General features: G+C 40.8%; 1 protein-coding gene across 5 annotated transcripts in view; it reads left to right on the top strand.

The window, feature by feature from the left end:
• LOC122539411 (serine/threonine-protein phosphatase 2A 55 kDa regulatory subunit B gamma isoform) overlaps window positions 1–23870 on the top strand; it is a 370044-nt gene that overhangs the window by 319555 nt on the left and 26619 nt on the right. For 4 of the 5 annotated variants that reach the window (XM_043674219.2, XM_043674221.2, XM_043674222.2 and 1 more), the window contains one exon: window positions 19264–21730. In XM_043674219.2, the coding sequence (XP_043530154.1) occupies window positions 19264–19555 (292 nt within the window). In that variant the 3' untranslated portion in view covers window positions 19556–21730. Of the gene's footprint in view, window positions 1–19263; window positions 21731–23870 lie in introns of those variants that run through there. The other variant, XR_015753322.1, reaches the window with a different exon arrangement.

Raw genomic sequence — 23870 nt, 5'->3', positions numbered from 1 at the left:
TTGCTCAGTTAGCAGAGACGTGATGTTTGAATAGTTTTGTGTGAATTAGAACAGTTGAAGTTTGGGTGACCTAAAGGTTTTTGGAGGATTAAATGCAGGATGTCGACCAGGAGGATGTTATTGAAAAGGTGTGGTTAAGGGTTTCAACATTTGTAAAACAGACAGAGTCAGGGTTGGGCAATGTTACAGAGATGGAATTAGGTGGTCGTAATGGGCTGGAGGGACTGTAAATATAATTGAATGTTTACCTTCAGGTCTAGTATGAAATCAAAATTGCAAATAGCCGAATTCAGACTCATAATGGGAATTCTTTCGTTCAGGTTTCTAGCCTCTCTCAGCACTGAAACAGCTCTTACCAAAGTCACAAAGTACAACATCGTGTGTGACTAGGAGAAAGGTAACCTGTCCATCCCTGTCTTTGTCAACCTGACTGTAGCCTTGATTGTACCTTTTTCCTCCATCACCTATCCTTCATCCAGCTACACCGGACTGTACTCACTTGGTTGGGAATCACATTCAATGGATCCTTTTCCCATTACCTCAGGAGCCTTTATGGGTCTACCCTCGACTGGCTTCTGTTTTTCATCTCTATATTTCCCCAACAACATCATCCAAAAACGTATTGAGTTCCACATATACGCTGATGACAGCCCGCTCTTTCCTACCACTATCCCACTCAATTCCTCCACTGTCTAAATTCTTAGATCATTTGACTGGCATCTAGTACAGGAAAAACAGAAATGTTCCCCAATTAGATATTGGGGACACCAAAGCCTCTGTCTTAGTGCCTGCCACAAACTCTGTTCTCTAACTGCCAACTCTATCTCTGTCTCTGGGAATGGGCTGAGGCCTACTCCGACTGTTCATAAACTTAGCATCACATTTGAACCCTTAATAAACTGCTAGTTGCAAATCTACTTCATCAATAAGAACCACTTCTGTAACATTACCTACCTCTGTCCCTGCCTTTGCTGATTTGTTGTTGAAAACTTTATCTCTGCCTTTGCCTTTAGAATTTGACTATTTCAATGAGGGGAGGTAATGGCACAATGTGACTGAGCTAGTAATCCTTGTAAAAACCCATCTGGTTCACTAGTGACCTTGAGGGAAGGAATTCTGCCATTCTTATCTGAACTTGCCTATACATGACTTGAGACCCACAGCAATGTGGTTGAGTCTTATATGCCCTCTGGGCATTTAGGGATGGGAAACAAGTGCTGGCCCAGGCAGCATACCCACAATGAATAGAAAAAATATTTCTAGCCCACCTTTCACCCTCTTTGAAGGTAACAGCACCCAAAACTCAGTTTGACTGGATCCTATATTGCACCTGGCTGTTCATCATCACCTCCTAAGCTCATTGACCTATTTTGACTCCCACCTGAAAAATGCCTAGATTTGAAACTACCTGTCCATGTTTTCAAATCCCTCACATCTTCCCATCCCTGGAACTACTGTCAATCCGACATCCCTGTGAGATAGTTGCTCTGATCTGTTTGTGGACACTTGCCCATCCTAGCTTTTAATTGCTCCACCACTGGCCAATAGGCTCATGTCCTCTGAACTCAAGACTGGCATCCCTTAATCCTCTGTGCCTCTCTAATGCATCGCTTCTTAAAACCAATGCCTTTGAAGCTTTTAGTTATCTGCTTAATATCGCCATTATGTAACTTAGTTTTAGATTTATTTTGATAAGATTCCTGTGAAGTGCATGCCATGTTTCATTATGCAAGCTACAAGATGAATATGTTTTGATTTAGTGACATGTAACAAGCCAGTTAAGTTGCTGGAGATCACGTTAATGAAGTATTAAATCTTAAAGGCATATGCCTGTAAATCAAAGTTATTATTAAATCCCCATTAACCACCTTCAATATTCACTCCCTCCACTGCTGTGTCTCCAAGATAGTGGCAAAATTGACTCAGAACTCATCTGCTCTGTCTGTTACTTTTTCTATTTTTTATCTTTTTTTTTGTTTTTTTTCTTCTTCTTTCTTTCATTCTCTTGACTAACCTCCATTGTTTGGACTGCATTTGTGATGGAGATGAGCCAGCATGGACTTTAGGGACCCCTGACCACTGGCAGTGTCCCAGCAAGGTCCTCGGGGTCCCTGGCTGTGTCCCAGTGCAGTCCTCGGGGTCCCAGCGCAGTCCTCGGGGCCCTGGCTGCAACCCAGCGCGGTCCTCTGGGGCTCCTGGCTGCGTCCCAGCGCGATCCTCTGGGGCCCCTGGCTGCATCCCAGCGCGGTCCTCGGGGCCGTGGCTGCATCCCAGCGCGGTCCTCTGGGGCCCCTGGCTGTGTCCCAGCGCAATCCTCTGGGGCCCCTGGCTGTGTCCCAGCGCGGTCCTCTGGGACCCCTGGCTGTGTCCCAATGTGGTCCTCGGGGGGGGGGGGGGAGCCTGGCCCTGGCCCTGGCCCTGGCCCTGGCCCTGGCTGCGGCTGCGTTCCAGCACAGACCCCTGGTTTCAGAAGGACTGTAACTCTGAACATTTACCTTAATCCTTTTTTTCTAACTTATACCTTAGATATTGTAACTAGGTACCTTTGTGCCTAAGATGGTGCTGGAAATGGTGATTTTGTACACACTTTCCTCTACTCATGTCCCCCTGTACTTGAGTACTTGTGACAAACCTAATTCTACTGAGACACAATGGCAGCAGTGTGTAATATCGACAGAAGCTGCACTGCTGTAACTTGCCACAGCTCCTTCGACAAGCATATTCTAAACCTGTGACCTTTACCATCTGGAAGGACAAGGGCAGCAGCTACATGGGAGTACCAGCACCTGTAAGGTTCCCAAGCCATACTTCATTCTAACTGGAAAATATATTGTTGTTCCTTCACATTTGTTGGGTCAAATGACTGGAAGTCCCTTCCTCACGGCACTTTGCATGTTAACTGAGGCCCTGTGAACTGATCAGTTCAAGAAGACCGAAGCCGCCACCCCCTTTCAGACGCAGCGCCCAGAAAGGTTGCTCAGTCAATGTTTATCTGGCGTAGTGCTGACATGTGGGCATGGCATGTCAGCGCATTACTTATTCACTTCTCTCCCCATTCACTCTGAGGCCTTTTGGACATGGGTTTGAGTTTTTTTAAATTTTAACATTCTACTTGATCCAAACAGAGCTGTCTTGGGGTTTTAAACTTACTCCTTTCATGCAATACTGAGGAGATACTCTATTATTTGAGATGCTGCTGTTTGGATGGGGTGTTAGACAAAAGCAATGTCTGAAACCTCTGGTGATCTTCAAGGTTGCAGGACAAAATTCACAGAAGAGCAGGAGAGGTCTCTTGGGTATCCTTGTCAGTATGTACCCCTCAACCCACATTGCCTCCATTGCTGCTGCATTTCCATTACTACAGTGACTACACTTCAAAAGCATTTCATTGGCTTTAACAAATTTGGGACATCATAACATCGGGCATGTTTATTTTAGGGAATATGACAAGAATTGAGAGTTTTTGAAAGAACACCAAGGCATGGCAGCAGTCAAGAGGATGAAACTGTACTTAGTTGAGTGTTATCTGCATGCAAGGGTAACCTGTCTCCATGGGTTGAAGTATACGAGGTGTTGGATTTCCTGGCTGGGCAGTCCACCGAATCCAATTCCTGATGAAGGGGTTTTGCCTGAAACGTCGATTTTTCTGCTCCTCGGATGCTGTCTGACCTGCTATGCTTTTCCAGCACCTCACTAATCTAAACTCTGATGACCCTGCCTCACAGCCTCTTATTCCAGTCAAACCTCAAGATGGCTGTTCTGTTAACTTTGTTTATACAACAATAATTTGTCAAAGTAACTTATACCCTGGGTGTCCTTCCAGTTTGTTGTTTTCTTTCTCAGAAGCTTTCGATTCTCACACCTTTGGAAGGATCCATTTATTCCCAAGGTTTAACTGAATTCTAACAGTCTCCTTATGGATTGATGATAAGGCACTACCCTGTCTGCAATTTTGATAGAACCCCCTCACCTTCCACACCACCAATCTCCGAATACAATGCATCATCCTCTGCCATTTCTGCCACCTACAGTCAGACCCCACCACCAGAGATGCATTTCCCTCCCCACCTCTATCAGCATTCTGCACATTTGGCAGAGATTTTCCTGCACATCTAAAACCTCATCTACTATGTCCTTTGCTCTCTTTGGTCTTCTGTACATTGGGGAGACAGGGTGCCAACTCACAGAACACTTGAGAGAACATCTCTGGGGCACACAGACCAAACAACCCCACCGCCCTGTGGCCAATCAATTCCAACTCCCCCTTCTACTCTGCCAAGGACATGCAAGTCCTGGGCTGCCTCTAATGCCAAATCCTACCCATCCGATGCCTGGAGGAAGAACGCCTCATCTTCTGCCTTGGGACCCTCCAACCACATGGAAGCATCGTTGATTTCACCAGTTTCCTCATCTTCCCTCCCCTACCTTATTCCAGATCCAACCCTCTAACTCATCACTGCCTTCTTGAACAGTCCTACTTGTCCATCTTCCTTCCCACCTATCCACTCCACCCTTCCAACCCCCCCCCCCCCCGCCCCACCCAAACCACCACTACCAGCACCACACACGCTCCTCATGAAGGGCTTATGACTGAAACATCTACTCTGCTGCTCCTTGGATGCTGCCTGACCTGCTGTGCTTTTCCAGTGCCACACGTTTTGACTCTGATCTCCAGCATCTGCATCCTCGCTTTTTCCTGCAGTTTTGATGACCATGATTCAGTGAAGCTATTCATGTGACATCTTGTAGATGCTGTGTCCATTTTAAAAGGTCAGATTAACATTTTTTAAAAATGTTATGGCTATATAATTGACAATAGTCAATGTTATAATGTGGAGATGTGGTGGCTAATTGGAGAGTACAGCAAACTCACACAAACAGCAATATGATAACCATAATTTGTATGTTTGTGATCAGGGATAAATATTGTCTGGAACACCATGTGTAGTGATTGGAATGAGGTTGGTCAGGTGGATCTCAGAGTATCAGTTCCCTGATTGGGGTGTTAACCTGGGCGAGTCAGGGAGCCCTGGCTGCCAGATATAAACAGGAGCCTGAGTCTTATCGCTCCAGGAACTGGCTCTGGACTAGCTGTGCACATGCAGATAAAGGGTAACTTGGTGACAGGATACTGGCATCTCTGCGGTTATTTAACCAGAGATAACTCATCGGCTCCTCTTCAGCATCATGTCATAGGATCTTGTAAATGTACCCAAGCATGTAGATGGGACCTCACTTTAACTTTTCATCCAAAAGACAGCAACTTCAACACACTGGCATGTCAACGTTAATGTTTGCACTGAAACCCTTGAGTGAGACTTGAGCCAAGAACCCAGTGATTCTGAGGTGAGAGTTCTACCAAGTGAACTAGAGCAGACCAATACTCCATCTCATTTCTTTCAGGTGCATGGAGGTTTGAGTCTCATGTGCAACATTGATTTCCGAGTCTGGAGTCAACATGTTGACACGCTGCTTGGCAATGCATGGAAGCTTGGTGTGGCTGTACAGCTCAGGGGAAACCGTGCTGCAGACACACACAAACATAAAACGTTTTTTTAAAACAAAAGAGGTTCAGGTAGGATAGAGACAGCCAGTAGGGAGTTCACTTCCATTGCTTGTCTCTTTCTCTTCTCCTTCCAGGTTTATGGATAACAGGCTGATGATGAGATAGGACCATAATATTTCCTGGACATGGTAATGGTTTTAATTTCACAATGCAAGCTTGTTGCATTTTATTTTAAAATAATCCCAGAGTTAAGTGATGGCTTGCTTAAATCCCTTTGACTTTTGTTGTCACTGGGGCAGCATTGTATGTTGAGATTGAATGCGGTAGTTTTTCCAGATAATGGGTGAATTCCTTTTTTAGTGTTAGGAAATGCTCTGGATTCAAAATAGACCTTCTAAATTGTAATGTATCCCTGGATAGCTGAAAGCTGCAATTTTCATCAGTATAAAAAATATCTAAACCATGCTGAATTATGGTATGCTGTTTTGCTGCAAAAAGTGCACCACCATTTTAGCTTCAGTACGAAGTATTTTTGGTGAATGTAGCCTGAACATAGAACCAGAGCCCAGCCTGATGCTACAGTAAAGTGGGGGAGACTCCTTTAGGGGGAGCAGTTCTTGGCTGCTTTCCTGAAAAGTCATCCCGACCTGCTTCAAACTACACTGTTTCTGTGTTGTTGTGGGGTCTAGTTTGCACCTTTAGATAAAACCAGTAAAGAACTTGGAGGAGGAAACAACTTATAAACAGTCATCAGTGATTTTTACACTGAGCTTTTATTCAGTTGTTTAATTAACTATTCCATGGTTAATGAAAATGATGAAAAAGGTCATTTTAAATCTTATAAGCATCTGCCTTGTGCTAATTTACATTCACAAATGCCTGGAATAAACCAAAGCAGCTGTAAATATTTCTAAATGCCTGTAACACAAAAATATGTAAATGCATTAAAATTGCTATCAATTTTATTTCCAACAGTCTTGTAACTATCTTGAGAGGAACTACATTTGCAATGCACAAGGAAGGAGTGTAATGGAATACCCCCCACTTGCCTGGATGGGTGCAGCTCCAACAACACTGAAGAAACTTGACATCACTCAGGACAAAGCAGTCACTTAATTGGCACCACCTTTACAAACACCTACTCTCTCCACTACTGATACCCATAGTAGCAGCAGCATGCACCACCTACAAGATGCAATGCACAAATTCACCAAAACCACTCTGTAGGTTGCACCTTCCAAACCCACAACCACAACCATGTAGAAGGGCAAGGGCTACAGTGGCATGGGAACACCACCCCCTCTAAATTTCCCCTCCTAACCACTCACCATCCTGACTTGGAAATATCCTCATCTTTACCCTAACCATCACCATTCCTTCAGTGCTGTTAGGTCAAAATCCTAGAAATCCCCTCTCTAATAATGTGGGTCTACCTACAGCACATGGACCGCAATGTTTCAAGTAGGCAGCTCACTACCTCCATTTCCAGGGCACCTAAGGATGGGCATCAAATGCTGCCCCAGCCAGCAATGCTGAAATCCCGTGAGTGAATGTTTAAAAAAGGGTACTGTGAAATTAATGAAAAGTTATGATTTGCAGTACCATTGTTATGTTCAAGAAAGCACTTAAACATTTCCAACAGCTTTTGTTAGCAAGAGGAAGCTGAAAACTTGAAGAAATGCAATGCAATTTTACAAAATATCCCTTCTCCTTTGGGTTCTCAGTTTAGATTGACTGCAGGTCAATTTGATCTGATCTGACTTTGACTGATCTACTTTCCAATGGGACCATCTTGATAGTCTGACTCTGGTAACAGTGCGTATGTGACTCTTCTTTACCCTCTTTGGTTTCTGAAAAATGTGATCAGTGCTTAATCAATCCACCGAACCTCAGTCCAAAATATCTCACGTTGGTATTTGTCTATCCCAAGTTTGCCATGGCTTGCATTTATTTGGCCTGTTTAACCATAGATTATCTGATGAATTCCATGAAATTGGCCTTTTGTTTCGCTCAGAAGTTCTGTCATCTCACAGGAGGCTGAGACTGACCAGGACACTAGTGGAAACAATTATTTGAAAAGACACAATGGTAAAAAACAGTTTTTTTTGTTTCCAATAAGCCACAACACATCACAAGAATCTTCAGCTTTTTTTCTCACATCTTTGGATTAATTTCAAGCGGATCTTTACAGTCTTTAACAACATTAAATAATGTTCCATTTCTGTACACATTTAGCAAAAGCAAATTGGAAAAGATCTCTGTTGTTGCAGAAGGCAAATCGATCAGTCAGGATTAATTGTTGATCCAGGTATGGCAGAGACATCTTTCAAGGTCGCTAGATGTATATAACAGGGAGGGAGAGTGCCAAGCGAAGAAGAAAATATATAGGTGTAGAAATATGAGAACAACTGAGTCCAAGAGTCCATTAACTGCTGCTGACTGAACTATGAGGGAAAAGATCATATTAAATAAGTCCGTAGCAATTGTGATTAGAATTTGATTTATGTACTATAACTGTAATCAACTGACTGAATATAGATCTCAAGGAGTGATTTATATTGGACACACGAGGGATACATTCGTCATCTGGGCATAGATATGAGCTGCTGTAATGTTAATCTAACGCTGCTGCACTGACGGTACAGGAAACCCATCACTGCTGTTTATTTATCACCAAATTAGAATTGTAGAAAATTGGGTTACTGTTAAATATAGAAAGCAATTATAGAAAAGATAAGTTTACTGAACTGATGTATTACAACCAACTGGCAGTCAAAAGTTAAAAGAGCAGACATTTGGTCAAAGAGTTTAATATTTAATATTAACACTTTGTGAAAGATCTAAAGATTATGGTATGGTTAATTTAGCTGCTGTATTATCTTACTATAACCTTAATTATCCAGATTAATGTGTTATTGCTTAAATTCTGTTCATCTCTTACACCATTGAAAGGTCATTGGGATGCTTCAGGAAGTCTTGCTTTATTACTATCTCACTATTTACTTGTTATTTATTAACAAGTACAATCTAGTTTCATTCTTGTCTAATGTTTGGCTGTTTTAAAACTAGCTCTTAATTATCATAGATTTTGGAAGGATCAATGCAAGCATCAGTGATTTGACTCTGCGTTTATATGAGGAAATGCAGCTGTTTTATCCCACTGACAGAATTATAGACTTTGATATTAATCCACAATCCCTCCCCCACCCAAAAAGAAAAGGCAAAAGGTCAAATACGGAAGAATGATAAACATGATTTTATACCACCTTTACAGTAGTTACGTGTTCAGTCTTAGTGAGGCAGGACACTTCACTAACCTTTTTACGCAGCACAATCAGGTGACTGAAATAAATGTAAATTTAACCAGGTGTGCTTCCCAGGGTTCAGGAAATCAGCAACAAAATAGAGATGAAAACAGTTAGTTCTGGAATGTTCTTATGCCATTTCTTGTGGACGAGGAGCAAAAAAAGCCTTTTGTTTTATAAGGAGCCTTTCAGAACCACCAAATGTCCTACAGGATCTTTGAAGCATAGGCACTGCTGTAATATAGTCTAGATTAGACCCATGGCAACTCTAATCTAGTTTCTGGTTTCCAGCATCTGCAGTCATTGTTTTTACCTCTGCTATAATGTAGGAAATGTGACAGCCAATTTGCTCGCAGTGAACTCCTACAAATAGCATTGTATTTAGAATTCAATTTTATTGTCAATGTAATAATGTCCAGATAATCCGTTAACTTTTGCAATGTTGATTGTGAAGTACATATTGGTCAGAACCCTGGGGACAACTCACTCCTTTCTCAGTTCCTCTTTGGAATGTCAGCCATGATTTTTTTGTGTTCAACCTCTGGAGTGGGATTTGAATCCAGAATTCTTTGATTTGGAGACTGGAGTGCTGCCAATTGAGCCACAGTTGATGGAGGGACGTGGGCACTCCCCTGGCCCCGCGAGAAAGCTTTTGCTGATCACAGCCGGCCTTTAGATCTGGCTGCAGTCACCAATCGCACTCCCATCTCAATCTGCAGGTTACTTCCCAACTACCTCTGATTACCTGTAAAGGCATCCTTCTGCTAGTTTATTTATCTGGCAGCTGGCATTCCATCACTTCGACTGGCTACAGAATGAGAAGCAAAAGGACAGCATTATAAATGAAGAATTGCCGTTAAATTTAACTGAGCCTTCGCTCCCCCATTTAGTCAGATCCTCCCCATCCCTGCCTCCCCTCCCTGCTTCTCCATTAATATCTCCGTAAATAGTATCCAGGGTAAGGAAACTGGATTAAGTCATTCACAGATACATTTCCCCTGAAATCTGGATTAAATAACGAGCAGTGAGAAAACAAATTATCTTTAATTCTCCTTCTCTACTGAGAAACATTTAGTGTCTCCTCATAACAGCATTCATTAAGACTGATGTTTCTCTTGTTTAAGGAATTGTAGCCAGAAATTTGTATTCTTTAGGAACTTAATGGTTTTCTGCATTCCCACCTTCACAATTAACTGCGCTGTTGATTCTGTGATTGCCAATGGCTGCTTCATGTTGGCAGCATTTGCCAGTTTCTCTGTGGGTAGTAGTTTTTTGACCAGCTGCAACTTGGACGTCAAGCCCTCTGATTTGGACTTCATTCATCTCAATCTGCTCTTTGATGTCAACCATCACTGTGGCACAGGAGCTGCTTCTACAGCTCTGCCTTGCACCTATGATGAGGAGTGTCACCAGCAATAGAAGCTGCACCTACTTTCTTCTCCTCAGCCAGCTGTCATGCTTCAGGACAAGACAGAGGGGACACTGATATCCAGATCCAAGGAAGCAAGTCTATCAAGATAGGGGCTGGCTCTCCAGTGCCTCAGACGTTCACAGCAGGTCATTGCTAACATCTGAAGCTTTGTGGAACAAGACCACTTCAGAGGGCACCCAGTACCAGTAGCTGCCTTTGAGGCTCTTGCTGGAGGCACCTCCATGCTAGTTCTCGGCATTTCAATGCTCCGTTCTGACAGGATTGAGTGTGGGAGACAGATTACGTAGAGATAAGGGAAGGGCAACCCATGTGGAGAGTGACTGTGAGATGGCAATGAGAGTGAGTGCTGTCTGTTCAGAGGGGATGGGAGACACCATCAGACAGAAGTGGGGTTCCAAAGTAACTAATCTGAGAAATATGGAGAACAATTTTGGATTCCTACCCTCTGATGGCTTTACAACCTCCTGGAGAGCTGTTTCCCAGGGAACAGTCTCACTACTCACTTTCCTTTTGTTCATTCATGGGACGTGGGAATTGCTGGCCAACATTTAGAATCCCTGCAGTGCAGAAGGAGGGCACTCAGTCTATTGAGTCCTCACTGACCCTCCGAACAGCATCCCACCCAGTCCCCTTTCCATCCTCCCAACCCTGCACTTACCATGGCCATTCCACCAAGCCTGCATATCCCTGAATACTGCGAAGCAATTTAGCATGATGAAGGGCTCCGGTCCCAAACATTGATTTTCCTGCTGCTCGGATGCTGCCTGACCTGCTGTGCTTTTCCAGGAACGCACTCTCAGCTCTGATCTCCAGCATCTGCGGACCCCACTGCCTTCTAGCAATTTAGCATGGCCAATCCACCTAACTTGCACATCTATGGATTTTATTGGCCAGTCCGCTGAACCTCCATACCTTTGGATTTTATTGCCCATCCCTAATTTCCTGGGTTCTGGAATCACGTGTAGGTCTGGGGATTCTTTTCCCTGAAGGACATGCACGAACCAGATGGGTTTTTATGACAATTAACAGTGGTTACATAGCCATTTTACTAGCTATTTATTTCAGATTTCCATTGCATTTAAATTCAAATGGGATTTAACACACATCCTCCGGAAATTAGCCTGTGTTTACTAGCCCAATTTCTTTACATCTTGACCACTGCCTCACCTTCCTCAGCCACTTCTATCTGTATGTTTTTATTTTTACTTCCTGAGAAAACAGCAGGTCCTTACTGGATATAAATATTTCCAGCATAACATCTGGAGATGAATCCGAGAACAGAAAAGACAACCATTTCACATCTTGCTTCAATTTATTTGCCTGCAAAAGTCTTCACAACAGATGTTCTAGACCCCTTCTCATGATCCTTTTCAATAGAGATCCTTCATTGAAGAAGTGCAGTTGTCATTAGAATCACACTCTGGGAAACCCAGAAGGGACAGTTAATGCTGTGGCTGAATTAAAGAGTCAAGACATATAACCTACTGATCAAACAAACGAGTTTTCAAGCCAGTGTGAGCAGTTCAGCATAATATTCTACCTATTGAATCTCTTGCTCTGCCCACACTGCATGTGCCCCTATAAGTGGAGAACTGTCCCCTATAAAGTAGTGAGCAAGAATTTCTAAAACAAAATCAAGACCATGCATTTCCCAAGTTGTTTACAGTGAGAAGTCAGCAAAATTTGCCTTCCCGTCCATCTGTACACTTACCTAATTTAGAAAAATCCCTGTCTCTTTCCCCCATTCCCCCCCCCCCCACCGCCACCTCTCTCTCTCTTTGGAAATAAAAATTAATTGGATTTTTATTTTGTATGCCAGTTTCTTGGTCATTCTGTTGTACTCCAGCAGTTTGACATTTGCCCCATTTTTCAAACAAATGAGTGGTTGTTCAACTGAGAGAGTAATTTAATGTATTCAAGCTGTAGACAGTAAAATTGTTATTTTTAATTTAAACTCTGAGGAACAATGGGCTGAAAAGTCAATTGTCAATGCAAGTGGCTTTTCAACCACATCTTGTTCCTTAAGCAAATTAAACCTGCATTTTAAATGGAATTGGATCCCTTTGACACGCATTCACAATCATGGTTTGGTGTGTAGTTGGGATTTGTGCCGTAATTTTGACCATTAGTGTTTTGAAATGGGTAAAAAATTTATTATTTATTAATCCAAATTGTAAATAAAACTAGTTTTTTTGTTTGCTGATAATGTACCCTGAGCAGTCTTCGTTCTGCAATGTGATAACACAATGTTTGATTCTGCAGAGGTTAGCTGCCATTCTGATTGACAAAATGTGTCTCATTGTGAAATTCTGAGAGAAAATATCAGTGGGATAAAACTCCTAACGTAGTATTCATGATATTCAAAACATAATAGATGCAAACTATCAAGGTGGTGTGTAGATAGAGTATTTTACTCTTGTTTTGTATCTTCATTCAGTTCTAAGACTGGTGTTAACATGTTGTGAAGTGCTGATTAGGCAAAAGTAAAGTTATTGTTTTTGTTGTTAAGTGATGGTATCTTTTACATTATGGCACTTGGTTTTGTGAATTATGTGCTGATTATTTGCCTTCAGGGTCATGTTTTCATGTACCATTATTATTGTATTCATAACTCAAAGAGAGACCAAAGAAAAAGGTAATGCAGATTTTGTTAAATCTCGGGCGACTGTCTGTTTGGAGTTTGCGCATTCTCCCATGTCTATGTGGGTTTCCTTCGGTTCTCCAGTTTCCTCCTACAGTCCAAACATGCAGGTTAGGTGGATTAGCCATGCTGAACCTATCATAGTGTTCAGGGATGTGCAGGCTAAGTGGTTTCGCCATGGGAAATGCAGGGTTACAGAGATAGAGTTGGAGGGATTGGGTCTGGGTGGGATGCTCTTTGGAGGAGCGGTTTGGACTGGATGGGTCAAATGGCCTGTTTCTACACTGTAGGGATTCTATGATTCAAAATTATTTCGAATGACTTCTTTCTCGTAAACATCTCATCTCTCATAAACAGCATCAACTGGTTACATTTCAACAAAATGTCATTTCATGTTTTTGCACTCCAACTAAAGTAAGGTTAGAAATTATATACAAGAGCCCTTTTAAAAGGAGTGAGAGGACATTGATCATAGCATGGAATTATGTGCTTACCTTTAGTAATCTAGTGATATACAATACAGTCTCTTTTCTATCGTTACTGAACATTAAAGTTTTAAAGAGGGGTATCATAACCAGGAATCTTTACTTTGGTTATTAGAGTCAATTGTATTTCATTTTCATCTGATGTAGTTGTGGATCTGACTGGCCTTAAGGGAACAGTTTTTCTTAGTCATCCTCTGTGAATTACTGGGGGAGAAGTGATTTTTTTTTTCAATGTGCACATGAAGGGAAGAAATCTGCTTAAGATTGTTCTGTTCATGAATAGTAACCTGCACCTAATTACTGAAAATTTTTAGTCATACAAGAGAAATGAAATATCTGTTACGACCTTTCTGCTTGCTGGGGTTGGGTGTAAATCAGTGTAATTCAGAAGCTTGAAGAACTTAGGCATGATCATGATTAGTTTGAATTACTTAACGTTATTTTGAAAAGCAATTTATTTTCCCACACCAAGCAATGTTTATAGTTATGTTATTTCTCTTACATGATGCTAATATTATCAGGTATTAGTAAGTCTGAGGCTTCTTTTATATTATCACAATGTAATATAAATTTAATTCTAAATACCTGAAGTTGATTTATGATCTGGGATTGGAATAAAGCATAAGTAGCAGTGAGTCATTGAGGATCTCTCCCATAAAGAAATACACTGAAGTTAGGCAGATCTGACCACACAAACCAGTCAGATGGTGCAGAATAAATGGTAATTTTTATTCAAAGAATTGTTACTGAGCATGTGCAAAAGAAGTAACATCAGAACAAGATGGAGCTAGGACCTGAGCCTAACCATTTGCCATTACCGCAAGCATCAATTGCAAAAGCATTACTTCAACCTGATTAATATGCTAAAAATAAAGTTTGAACGATTAAAGTGCAATTTTTTTCCAAAAATCCTCAAGTAAATTTTGAATACGATATCTAAGTTCTGAAAGCCTGAGCCTGCCACTCACTGCACAGTCTTCAGTACCTGCAATTTCTTTTACTGCCCAGGATTGTCTCAACAGACAAACAGACTAGATGCTATCCTTGCAAAATGTGGCAATGAATGAGCTTTTTAAATGGTTCTACATTTTTTCTTAAAGTTAAAAATCACACAACACCAGCTTATAGTCCAACCGGTTTAATTGGAAGCACTAGCTTTCGGAGCGCAGCTCCTTCATCAGGTGGTTGCTCCGAAAGCTAGTGCTTCCAATTAAACCTGTTGGACTATAAGCTGGTGTTGTGTGATTTTTAACTTTGTACACCCCAGTCCAACACCGGCATCTCCAAGTCATGACTACATTTTTTTTTGGAATTGGTGAGGAATTTTTAACTGCTGCTGTGGAACTCCTGCATTGTTCAGCGTTGCAGCCTACTTTCAGGATGCGGAATATAGAGTGATCAAGTCATAAAGCACAGAAACCGACCCTTCGGTCCAACTCATCAATGTCAATCAGATTTCTAAAACTAAACTAATCCCGTTTGCCTGTGTTTGGTCCATATCCCTCTTAACCTTTCCAATTCATGTACCTATCCAAATGTCTTTTAAATGTTGTAATTGTACTTGCCTTTACTACTTCCTCTGGCAGCTCATTCCACGCACATATGACCCTCCATGTGGGGAAAAGTCCCTGTTAAATTTCTCCCCTTTCACCTTGAACTATGCCCTCTAGTTTTGGACTCCTGTACACTTGGGGTGGGGGAACAACCTTGACTGTTCACCTTATAAATGCCCCTCATGATTGTACAAACATCCATAAGGCCACCCCTCAGCCTCCAATGCATCAGGGAAAAGAAGTCCCAGCTCATGCTCATAAATGTGAATTTACCCATTTTACTACAGGAAGGCAGAATTTATTTAAGCTGTGAAGTGAATTGAACATGTCGTCTTCACAGTGAGGAATGGTAGGTTAGATTTAAGATAGATTTGCGTTTGCTACTGTAACAAGGAGTGAAGTGTTTTTGTTGCGACAATGATCAGCAAGGTGGCCTTTGTGTGGAGCCACAGAAAATGGGGGAGATACTAAATGAATATTTTGCATCAGTATTTACTGTGGAAAAGGATATGGAAGATATAGACTGTAGGGAAATAGATGGTGACATCTTGCAAAATGTCCAGATTACAGAGGAGGAAGTCCTGAATGTCTTGAAACGGTTAAAGGTGGATAAATCCCCAGGACCTGATCAGGTGTACCCGAGAACTCTGTGGGAAGCTAGAGAAGTGATTGCTGGGCCTCTTGCTGAGATATTTGTATCATCGATAGTCACAGGTGAGGTGCCGGAAGACTGGAGGTTGGCAAATGTGGTGCCACTGTTTAAGAAGGACGTAAAGACAAGCCAGGGAACTATAGACCAGTGAGCCTGACCTCGGTGATGGGCGAGTTGTTGGAGGGAATCCTGAAAGACAGGATGTATATGTATTTGGAAAGGCAAGGACTGATTAGGGATAGTCAACATGGCTTTGTGCGTGGGAAGTCATGTCTCACAAACTTGACTGAGTTTTTTGAAGAAGTAACAAAGAGGATTGATGAGGGCAGAGCAGTAGATGTGATCTATATGGACTTCAGTAAGGCATTTGACAAGGTTCCCCATGGGAGACTGGTTAGTCATGTTAGATCACATGGAATACAGGGAGAACTAGACATTTGGATACAAAACTGGCTCAAAGGTAGAAGACAGAGGGTGGTGGTGGAGGGTTGTTTTTCATACTGGAGGCCTGTGACCAGTGGAGTGCCACAAGGATTGGTGCTGGGCCCTCTACTTTTTGTCATTTACATAAATGATTTGGATGCGAGCATAAGAGGTACAGTTGGTAAGCTTGCAGATGACACCAAAATTGGAGGTGTAGTGGACAGCAAAGAGGGTTACCTCAGATTACAACAGGATCTGGACCAGATGGGCCAATAGGCTGAGAAGTGGCAGATGGAGTTTAATTCAGATAAATGCGAGGTGCTGCATTTTGGGAAAGCAAATCTTAGCAGGACTTATACACTTAATGGTAAGGTTCTAGGGAGTGTTGCTAAACAAAGAGACCTTGGAGTGCAGTTTAATAGCTCCTTGAAAGTGGAGTCGCAGGTAGATAGGATAGTGAAGAAGGCCTTTGGTATGCTTTCCTTTATTGGTCAGAGTATTGAGTACAGATGTTGGGAGGTCATGTTGCAGCTGTACACAACATTGGTTAGGCCACTGTTGGAATATTGCGTGCAATTCTGGTTTCCTTCCTATCTGAAAGATGTTGTGAAACTTGAAAGAGTTCAGAAAAGATTTACAAGGATGTTGTCAGGGTTGGAGGATCTGACCTACAGGGAGAGGCTGAACAGGCTGGGGCTGCTTTCCCTGGAGCTTTGGAGGCTGAGGGGTTACCTTAGAGGTTTACAAAATTATGAGGGGCATGGATAGGATAAATAGACACAGTCTTTTCCCTGGGATCAGGGAGTCCAGAATAGAGAGCATAGGTTTAGGGTGAGAGGGGAAAGATCTAAAAGAGACCTAAGGGGCAACTTTTTCACGCAGAGGGTGGTACGTGTATAGAATGAGCTGCCAGAGGATGTAGTGAAGGCTGGTACAATTGCAACATTTAAGAGACATTTGGATGGGTATATGAATAGGAAGGGTTTGGAGGGATATGGGCCGGGTGCTGGCAGGTGGGACTAGATTGGGATGGGATATCTGGTCGGCGTGGACAGGTTGGACCGAAGGGTCTGTTTCCATGCTGTACATCTCTATGATTCTAATGATTGGAGGAGAGAAAGCATTATTTGCATAACAGTAGGTAAAGACTAAACAGCAGCTCTGCCAACAGGATAGGAGATGAATATATTCCATCCATTTGTTCCTGTATGAAACACATAATGTATCAAAGTAAGAACTTTGGCTGCCTTCAGGGAGGGTTAAATGAACATGCCTCAATGACACACTTCTGTTTCCTGGAAGCCCTTAGTATGCAATGTTTTGAGTTTGTCAGCGTTCCTGAATTTAACCCTAATTTAAATTATTAGTTTGGAAATAATGAGTTTAGTGAATTGTCAGACTTTCTACTGTCTCTAGCTTTTCAAAAGTTTTTCAAATACCTTTTTTAAAAGGATAATAAAATTATCCTCTCAATACAGGACTTCAGCTGTAATATTATAGTCGATGTCTGGTTCGTGTATGGAATGAAGGGATGGAGGCTGGTACAATTACAGCATTTAAAAGGCATCTGGATGGGTACATGAATAGGAAGGGTTTAGAGGGAAATGGGCCAAGTGCTGGCAAATGGTATTTGATTATGTTACGATATCTGGTTGGCATGGATGAGTTGGACCGAAGAGTATGTTTCCGTGCGGTATGGCTCTGTGTTGTATGTTGAGGGCAAACCTGTTGGTGGAACCTGTAAGTGGTAGCAACCCATTAGAGAGTTACCTGCACTACAGCATGAATTTCTTTCCTGTGAATAATGTGATTTCAAATGCTTTTTTACAAAGCAAAACTAAGTGGTTTATGAACAGTGTTCATTCATATTTGCCTGTGTTATTAACTACAATGTTAATTTCATCTTCACATTGAAAGGTGATAAAACATTTAAAGGATTTTTCTTTAAATATGTTTTTCCTTTGCATCTAACTATACATTACAAAATGGATCTGACTGCAGATCATAGCAATATAAGACCCAATGGAGGTGGCTTAACTCTATATGGCACACTAAGTACAGTAAGAAACTGGGTTTTAAAAAGTGTTACTTGATTCTGCTGGAGATTTTAAAATGTTTTGAGATTTTCTGAAATCTTTAATGTGGAGGCTATTGACTAAATCTTTCTTAAAGAAAGTACATCTCAAGAAGGGCACCCTGTACTCTGCATGGCAGAGAACAGTAATTTGAGCCAGGTAATATAAATGATAAATGCCTGATTGGAATCCATACACCAGCTATCATGGGAGCAGTTGCTACAGTGTGGATATAACATCGGATTTGTGAAACATGATCACTATAGCCTTCACCTGTCGGATTGAAACAAGTATTGTTCTCTCCCAGTAAAACTGAAGGTAGAGCCCATTTCAATTGGTGGCATTGAACACAATGTTTAAAATAAGATTATAGGGGTATTCAATATTTGAAGGTATAGATAAAGTTGTTTATCACTATTATGGGTATTATAGTGCCCTATTATAGTATTGGGTACATTGGAGGTATTTCTCTTTAAATCCTTCATTGGAGGCCAGCATTGATTATCCATCACTAATTATCCAGAGGGCAGTTTGGAGTCAGTCACATTGCTGTGGATCTGGAATTACTTGTAGGCCAGACGAGATATGGATTTAGATTTCTTAAAGGACATTAGCCCTTCCCTAAAGAACAAAAATGTAGGTTTTTGTGACAATATATTTTATTTCATATCTATTTTTTATTCCAGAGTTTAATTGAATTCTGATTTCATCATCCCACTGTGGGATTGATACCCAAATTCTTAGAATAGTAACCCGGTATTCTGAATTAGTCCAGTGATATTACCACTACGTTGTCACCTCCCTTTAATCTGGATGTGAAGTAGATGCTTTCCAGATCAAAGTTTGCAGCTGGAAAGAAATGACAAATATGTGTTGGTGTTTGAAAATCTAACTGCTGTTAAATTCAACTTGGCTTTTGGCTTTGAATTTTGTGAACGCGAGCATTCATGAATATAATTCAGACTGACTTATGGAATGGAGATGCCAGTGTATGGACTGGGGTGGACAAGGTCAGAAGTCACACACCAGCAGGTTATAATCCAACAGGTTTATTTGAAATTATAACCTTTCCGAGTGTGGTGTCGTGTGACTTCTGACCTTGAACTATGGAAAGCTGACAGGAGAACTATGATGATTAACTATCTACTATACATTTCCTTTCACTAAAGTTTCAATGTCTTTTTTTTTCAGTGTTATTATGACTGGGGCCTACAATAATTTCTTCAGGATGTTTGACCGCAACACAAAACGAGATGTCACACTGGAAGCTTCCCGGGAGAACAGCAAGCCACGAGCAGTACTCAAGCCACGCAAAGTCTGCACAGGAGGCAAGAGGCGAAAGGATGAAATTAGTGTTGACAGTTTAGACTTTAACAAGAAGATCCTGCATATGGCTTGGCATCCAACAGAGAACATAATAGCTGTAGCAGCGACAAACAATCTCTACATATTTCAGGATAAAGTGAACTCGGAGATGCACTAGATTTATAAATACCTTGGTGTAATTATAAACTGGCCTTTTTTCTGACCTTTCTGCCAATGATCTTCACAAGGTTGTATTCATCTTTAGTGGAATTGTGGAGTGTGGTTTCTCGTTAGTGCATATCACTTGTCAGTAAGAATTGTTTTTTGTCAGTCACCGGGGGTGAGCTCAGCACTGCAGAATGGAAACACAGAAGGGCACATGTGGCAACCATCAACACAGTTTCACCTCTTCTCCAGTCGGTCACTTTTTAAAAATGTTTCAGGCATCGTAGAACTTTTACTGCTGGCTTGAAACTTTGCACTGAGGATCTCTGAATTTGTACACAAAGACACAAATAGAACAGTTAACTTGAGATCTGACTACCTATTCATTCCTGATTCATTTCCCATCTTTATGGTGGATTCAGTTGGCCTTGCGTCAGTAAATAGCTTCAACAGGCACCTGAAAGGTAAAAAGCTACTGTCTTTGTTTGCTGTGTCAGCCTGCCCAAACTGCAATTTTAATGTACTGCTAATCAAATGTATGCAATGCTTTTTTCAAATTGGATCACCCTGTTATTAGACAACTCAAGTGGGTTCAGCTGTTCTTCTGTTGCCACTGCCTTGGCCTGGGAAAAAGTCCCACTTTCCTTTTACGATTTTTAAGAATTGTTGGAAGCTAAATGAGTCGGAGCTTACATAAAGCAGTGGCAAAAATACTTACAACTGCAATCAAGTTTGATGCAATTGATAGTAACTTGGCAATTTGACATACATACCGCTAACAATTGTCGCAGTGCAGAATAGCGAACTCTTCTGAAATTAGGATGAAAGTGCATATTCTGTATGATGTTGTAAGCCTATCATTGAGTCTAAGCAATTTTGCACCTCCCCTGAAACCTTTTGACATGGTTACTGGCTGCAAAGTGGGGAAGATGGTTCATAGCCCAGCACTGCCACTGTAAACAAACAACAAGGTTATGCAACTCTTTTTTTTTTCAAAGAATATCTTCCAAATTTTAAAAAAAGCCTCTCATTAGAAATTCTTCAAAATAGATAAAATAGAATGTCCAACCCAGTTTGATATCAGTGTGCCAAATAGAGCCATAGAACGGAAAATTGCACAAATTAAGGAAAAGGTGGATTCTTTTATAACCATTTATGGTGATGCATTGTTTCTGGCCTGTTGCAAAATTTGAGCTAGCCTTTAACAATTTACTTGGAATGTACAGCATAATGTTTACAGAGTGTAAAAATATATCACATCATTAATTAGAACATTGCTAATAAAATCATTGATTTGTGAGGTTGAAGATAACAGGAAGGTAATGTTGAACAGGTTTGTTTTTTCTGGTATTTGAAATAAAAAAAAGAATCAGAAGACATCTTGCCTTTGGAGTACCTGTCATATATGTTGGCAATTGTTGGTTTCTTGTGTTTTTGCAGGTTAAGGATTTCTTGGAAGTACTTCAGGGGTCGAAACAATTTAGTGACACAATCTTTACAATCCGACACACTTTACTTCTTACTCTGATTGCTGTTGGGCTTAATGAATGTCCTGAGACCATTTATGTTGCTCATTTTTTGCTGTATTTCCCAATAACCCAAGTTTTGTGTCTAAGAATAAGGAAGGGAGTACTTCAAACACATGTGTTTGACCAATGTTGTGATCATTCATTGAATTTAGAGAGATCCTGCTCAAATTTATAAAAGATGATCTGTTCATCTGGAAAATTAGCTTTAATTCATAAAGCCCAGTACAGTTTTGGTATGGTAAACAGTTTGGGAAATACAATGAATGTTTGAAGATTCAGAATATTTGAATATCATTAGAGTTGCTCTTCTCAAACTCAGTGAGCAGCTTCATTGAAAACTACACCCTAATGCAGATGTTTGACTTCCTGAGGGAATGTCTTGAAGGAAAATGTGAATTAAAGAAAAATGTAAGCTAAATGTACTGAATGTCAAAATGCAAACCTGCAGAGGATGCTAATGTATATCTTCAACCAGAGATATTTTAAAGGCAAACTTTGAAATTTGCTAGGAAAGGGGGTGCCTAAGGGACCCGTTCCTTAACGATATCCTGACGAATACTTTTTACTTTTGATGTAAAGTTGGTAAAAATGTTTGTCAAAGAGAGAAAGGTTATCAGGTTTGTTAATGTCAGGTTTTTAAATAAAATCTAATATCAGTCTTTGCATTGTTTCATTGCATGACGGTGGACTTTGCTGACTTGAGATGCATGCTTTTAGCACACATTCTTTAATCATGAGTATCTAGAATTCTGTTAGCCCAAATTCCAAAATATATGTCCATAATATTTGTTTTTGAAGGGCATTAATACAGAAAATCAGACATTTTATTCTTGATGACAATTTGTAGCATGAAATTGTACTCTTTTGTATCTTGATTGCCACAAACCTGCTCCTAATGCTACTGAAACTGTTTCTTCTTGTACACACTGATTTCTCACAATTGAAAGGAGCTGTAAACTCTCCCAAATGTCTTGCTTCAGTTGTGTTGATGTACAAGGTAAATGTTTTCTGTTCCCTTATCTTCTGTACTATTTCACCTTTATGAATGTCTTTCCCATATTATGAAATTTATATTTAAAATTACGTTTACACTTATGATTCCTTTACAAGGAAATATTGACAGAAACCGGAAATGGTTTTTTTTTTTTAAAAACGTGTAACCTGTAACATGAAAATGTCATTATTTGCTTTTGGATGGTTGCAAAGGTTTGGATGGTTGCAAAGGAGCATAGCTTTGTTGTTCCATAAAGTGCAAGTTGGGAATCTGGATGTTTTCTGTTGGAGGAGTGGCAAGGTGTAGAAGATAAATTAATTTAAGCTTGGGAACTAGATGATTGTTATTATGGCCACTAATTGTGAGGCAAAGGAAACGGAGTAGTGAAGAGAGGATTATAGAGGTAGGGAAGGCATTTGAACACAAAGATTCGAACTTTAAATTTCCTTTCAGAGTAGAAACTTTCATGGGATTTGGGAAAAACAGGTACGGTCAACATTTGGTACCCATCCTAAATGCCCTTGACTTATTTTACTAGACCATTTCAGAGAACAGTTATGAATCAACCATGTAGCTGTTCATCTAGAGTCCTATATCAGACCAGGTAAGGGTGGCAGACTGTCCTCACTAGAGCACATTAGCAGAACTAAATGGAGTTTTATATCCATTGATTGTACCTGTGTCTCCAGAGCTTTAGACTGGGTTTCTAGATTACAAGGTTAGTGATATCACTAATAAACTACATTCTTGCCAAGATTACAGGCGGATGTTTGAAATTAGTTAATAACCATAGGTCCTATTTTACAGGATGATATGGAATTTAAAAAAATCGAGGGGGCAAAAAACATTTCAATTCTGGTATGACATTTATGTGGATTGGAGTAAAAAGAAAAATTTCTGCCCTGTGGATGAAGACATCTCCATACATCTACTAATCCTAATTCTTTGTTCAAATCCACCAAATGTGTAGATCTGGGAGATACTCCTGCAGTACTCTTGGGAATCCTATCCATTTCTGGATCCATAATACAATTAAAGTCTCCCCCTATAATTGTATGACAAGCACCAAGAGCCATCAATTTTGAGAAGGCTTCTGTTATAAATTTAAAAGGATGTGCCGGGGGGCAATGCAAATTTAAAATCCCATATTCCTCTCCATTTATAAGGGCTTTAACCAGAATATATCGTCCAGATTCGTCTTTTATCTGTTTTAGGATTTTAAGAGGGAAATTCTTCCGAATAAGAATAACAACTCCCCTGCTTTTTGAGCTAAAAGAAGAAAATACGGCCTGATCAAATCCACCCTGTCGTAATTTCAAGTGTTTTTTATCCAACAAGTGTGTCTCCTGTAGGAGAGCTATATCAACCCTTTTCTTTCTTGAGATTTGATAATATTTTCTTCCTTTTGACTGGCGAATTACTCCCCTTGACATTCCAGGTGCACCACTTAACCGACTGATCAACCATAATCGTCCGGGCAAATCCGAGACCCCTCGGGAGGGGAAACCCTATCCAGAACATCCCGAGCATACAGCATATAAAATTCACAAAAATAAAGGCTCTCTAATACACTCACAACAGTATAATAAAAAACTATTTCTAAATAATAAAAAACGTATTTAAATGGAGATTTTTTCCCCTTGTTCCCAGGGGGTATCACTTCCTTTCCAAAGGTCCATCGTATCCTCTCCCAACCAGTGCCCCACCCTTGACCCAAGCGCTCCTCAATAGGATGAGGAAAATTCAAATATACTACAGAGCTAGAGTTAACAGTGAGCACCCTACCCCCACCCACACCAACACCT

The sequence above is a fragment of the Chiloscyllium plagiosum genome, unplaced genomic scaffold (assembly GCF_037043375.1).
Source record: "Chiloscyllium plagiosum isolate Xiang-an unplaced genomic scaffold, Cpla_swu_hap1 HiC_scaffold_36, whole genome shotgun sequence".
NCBI classification, from domain to species: domain Eukaryota; kingdom Metazoa; phylum Chordata; class Chondrichthyes; order Orectolobiformes; family Hemiscylliidae; genus Chiloscyllium; species Chiloscyllium plagiosum.
The sequence above is the reverse complement of the archived record's forward strand: the minus strand, read 5'-3'. Positions and strand labels throughout refer to the sequence as shown.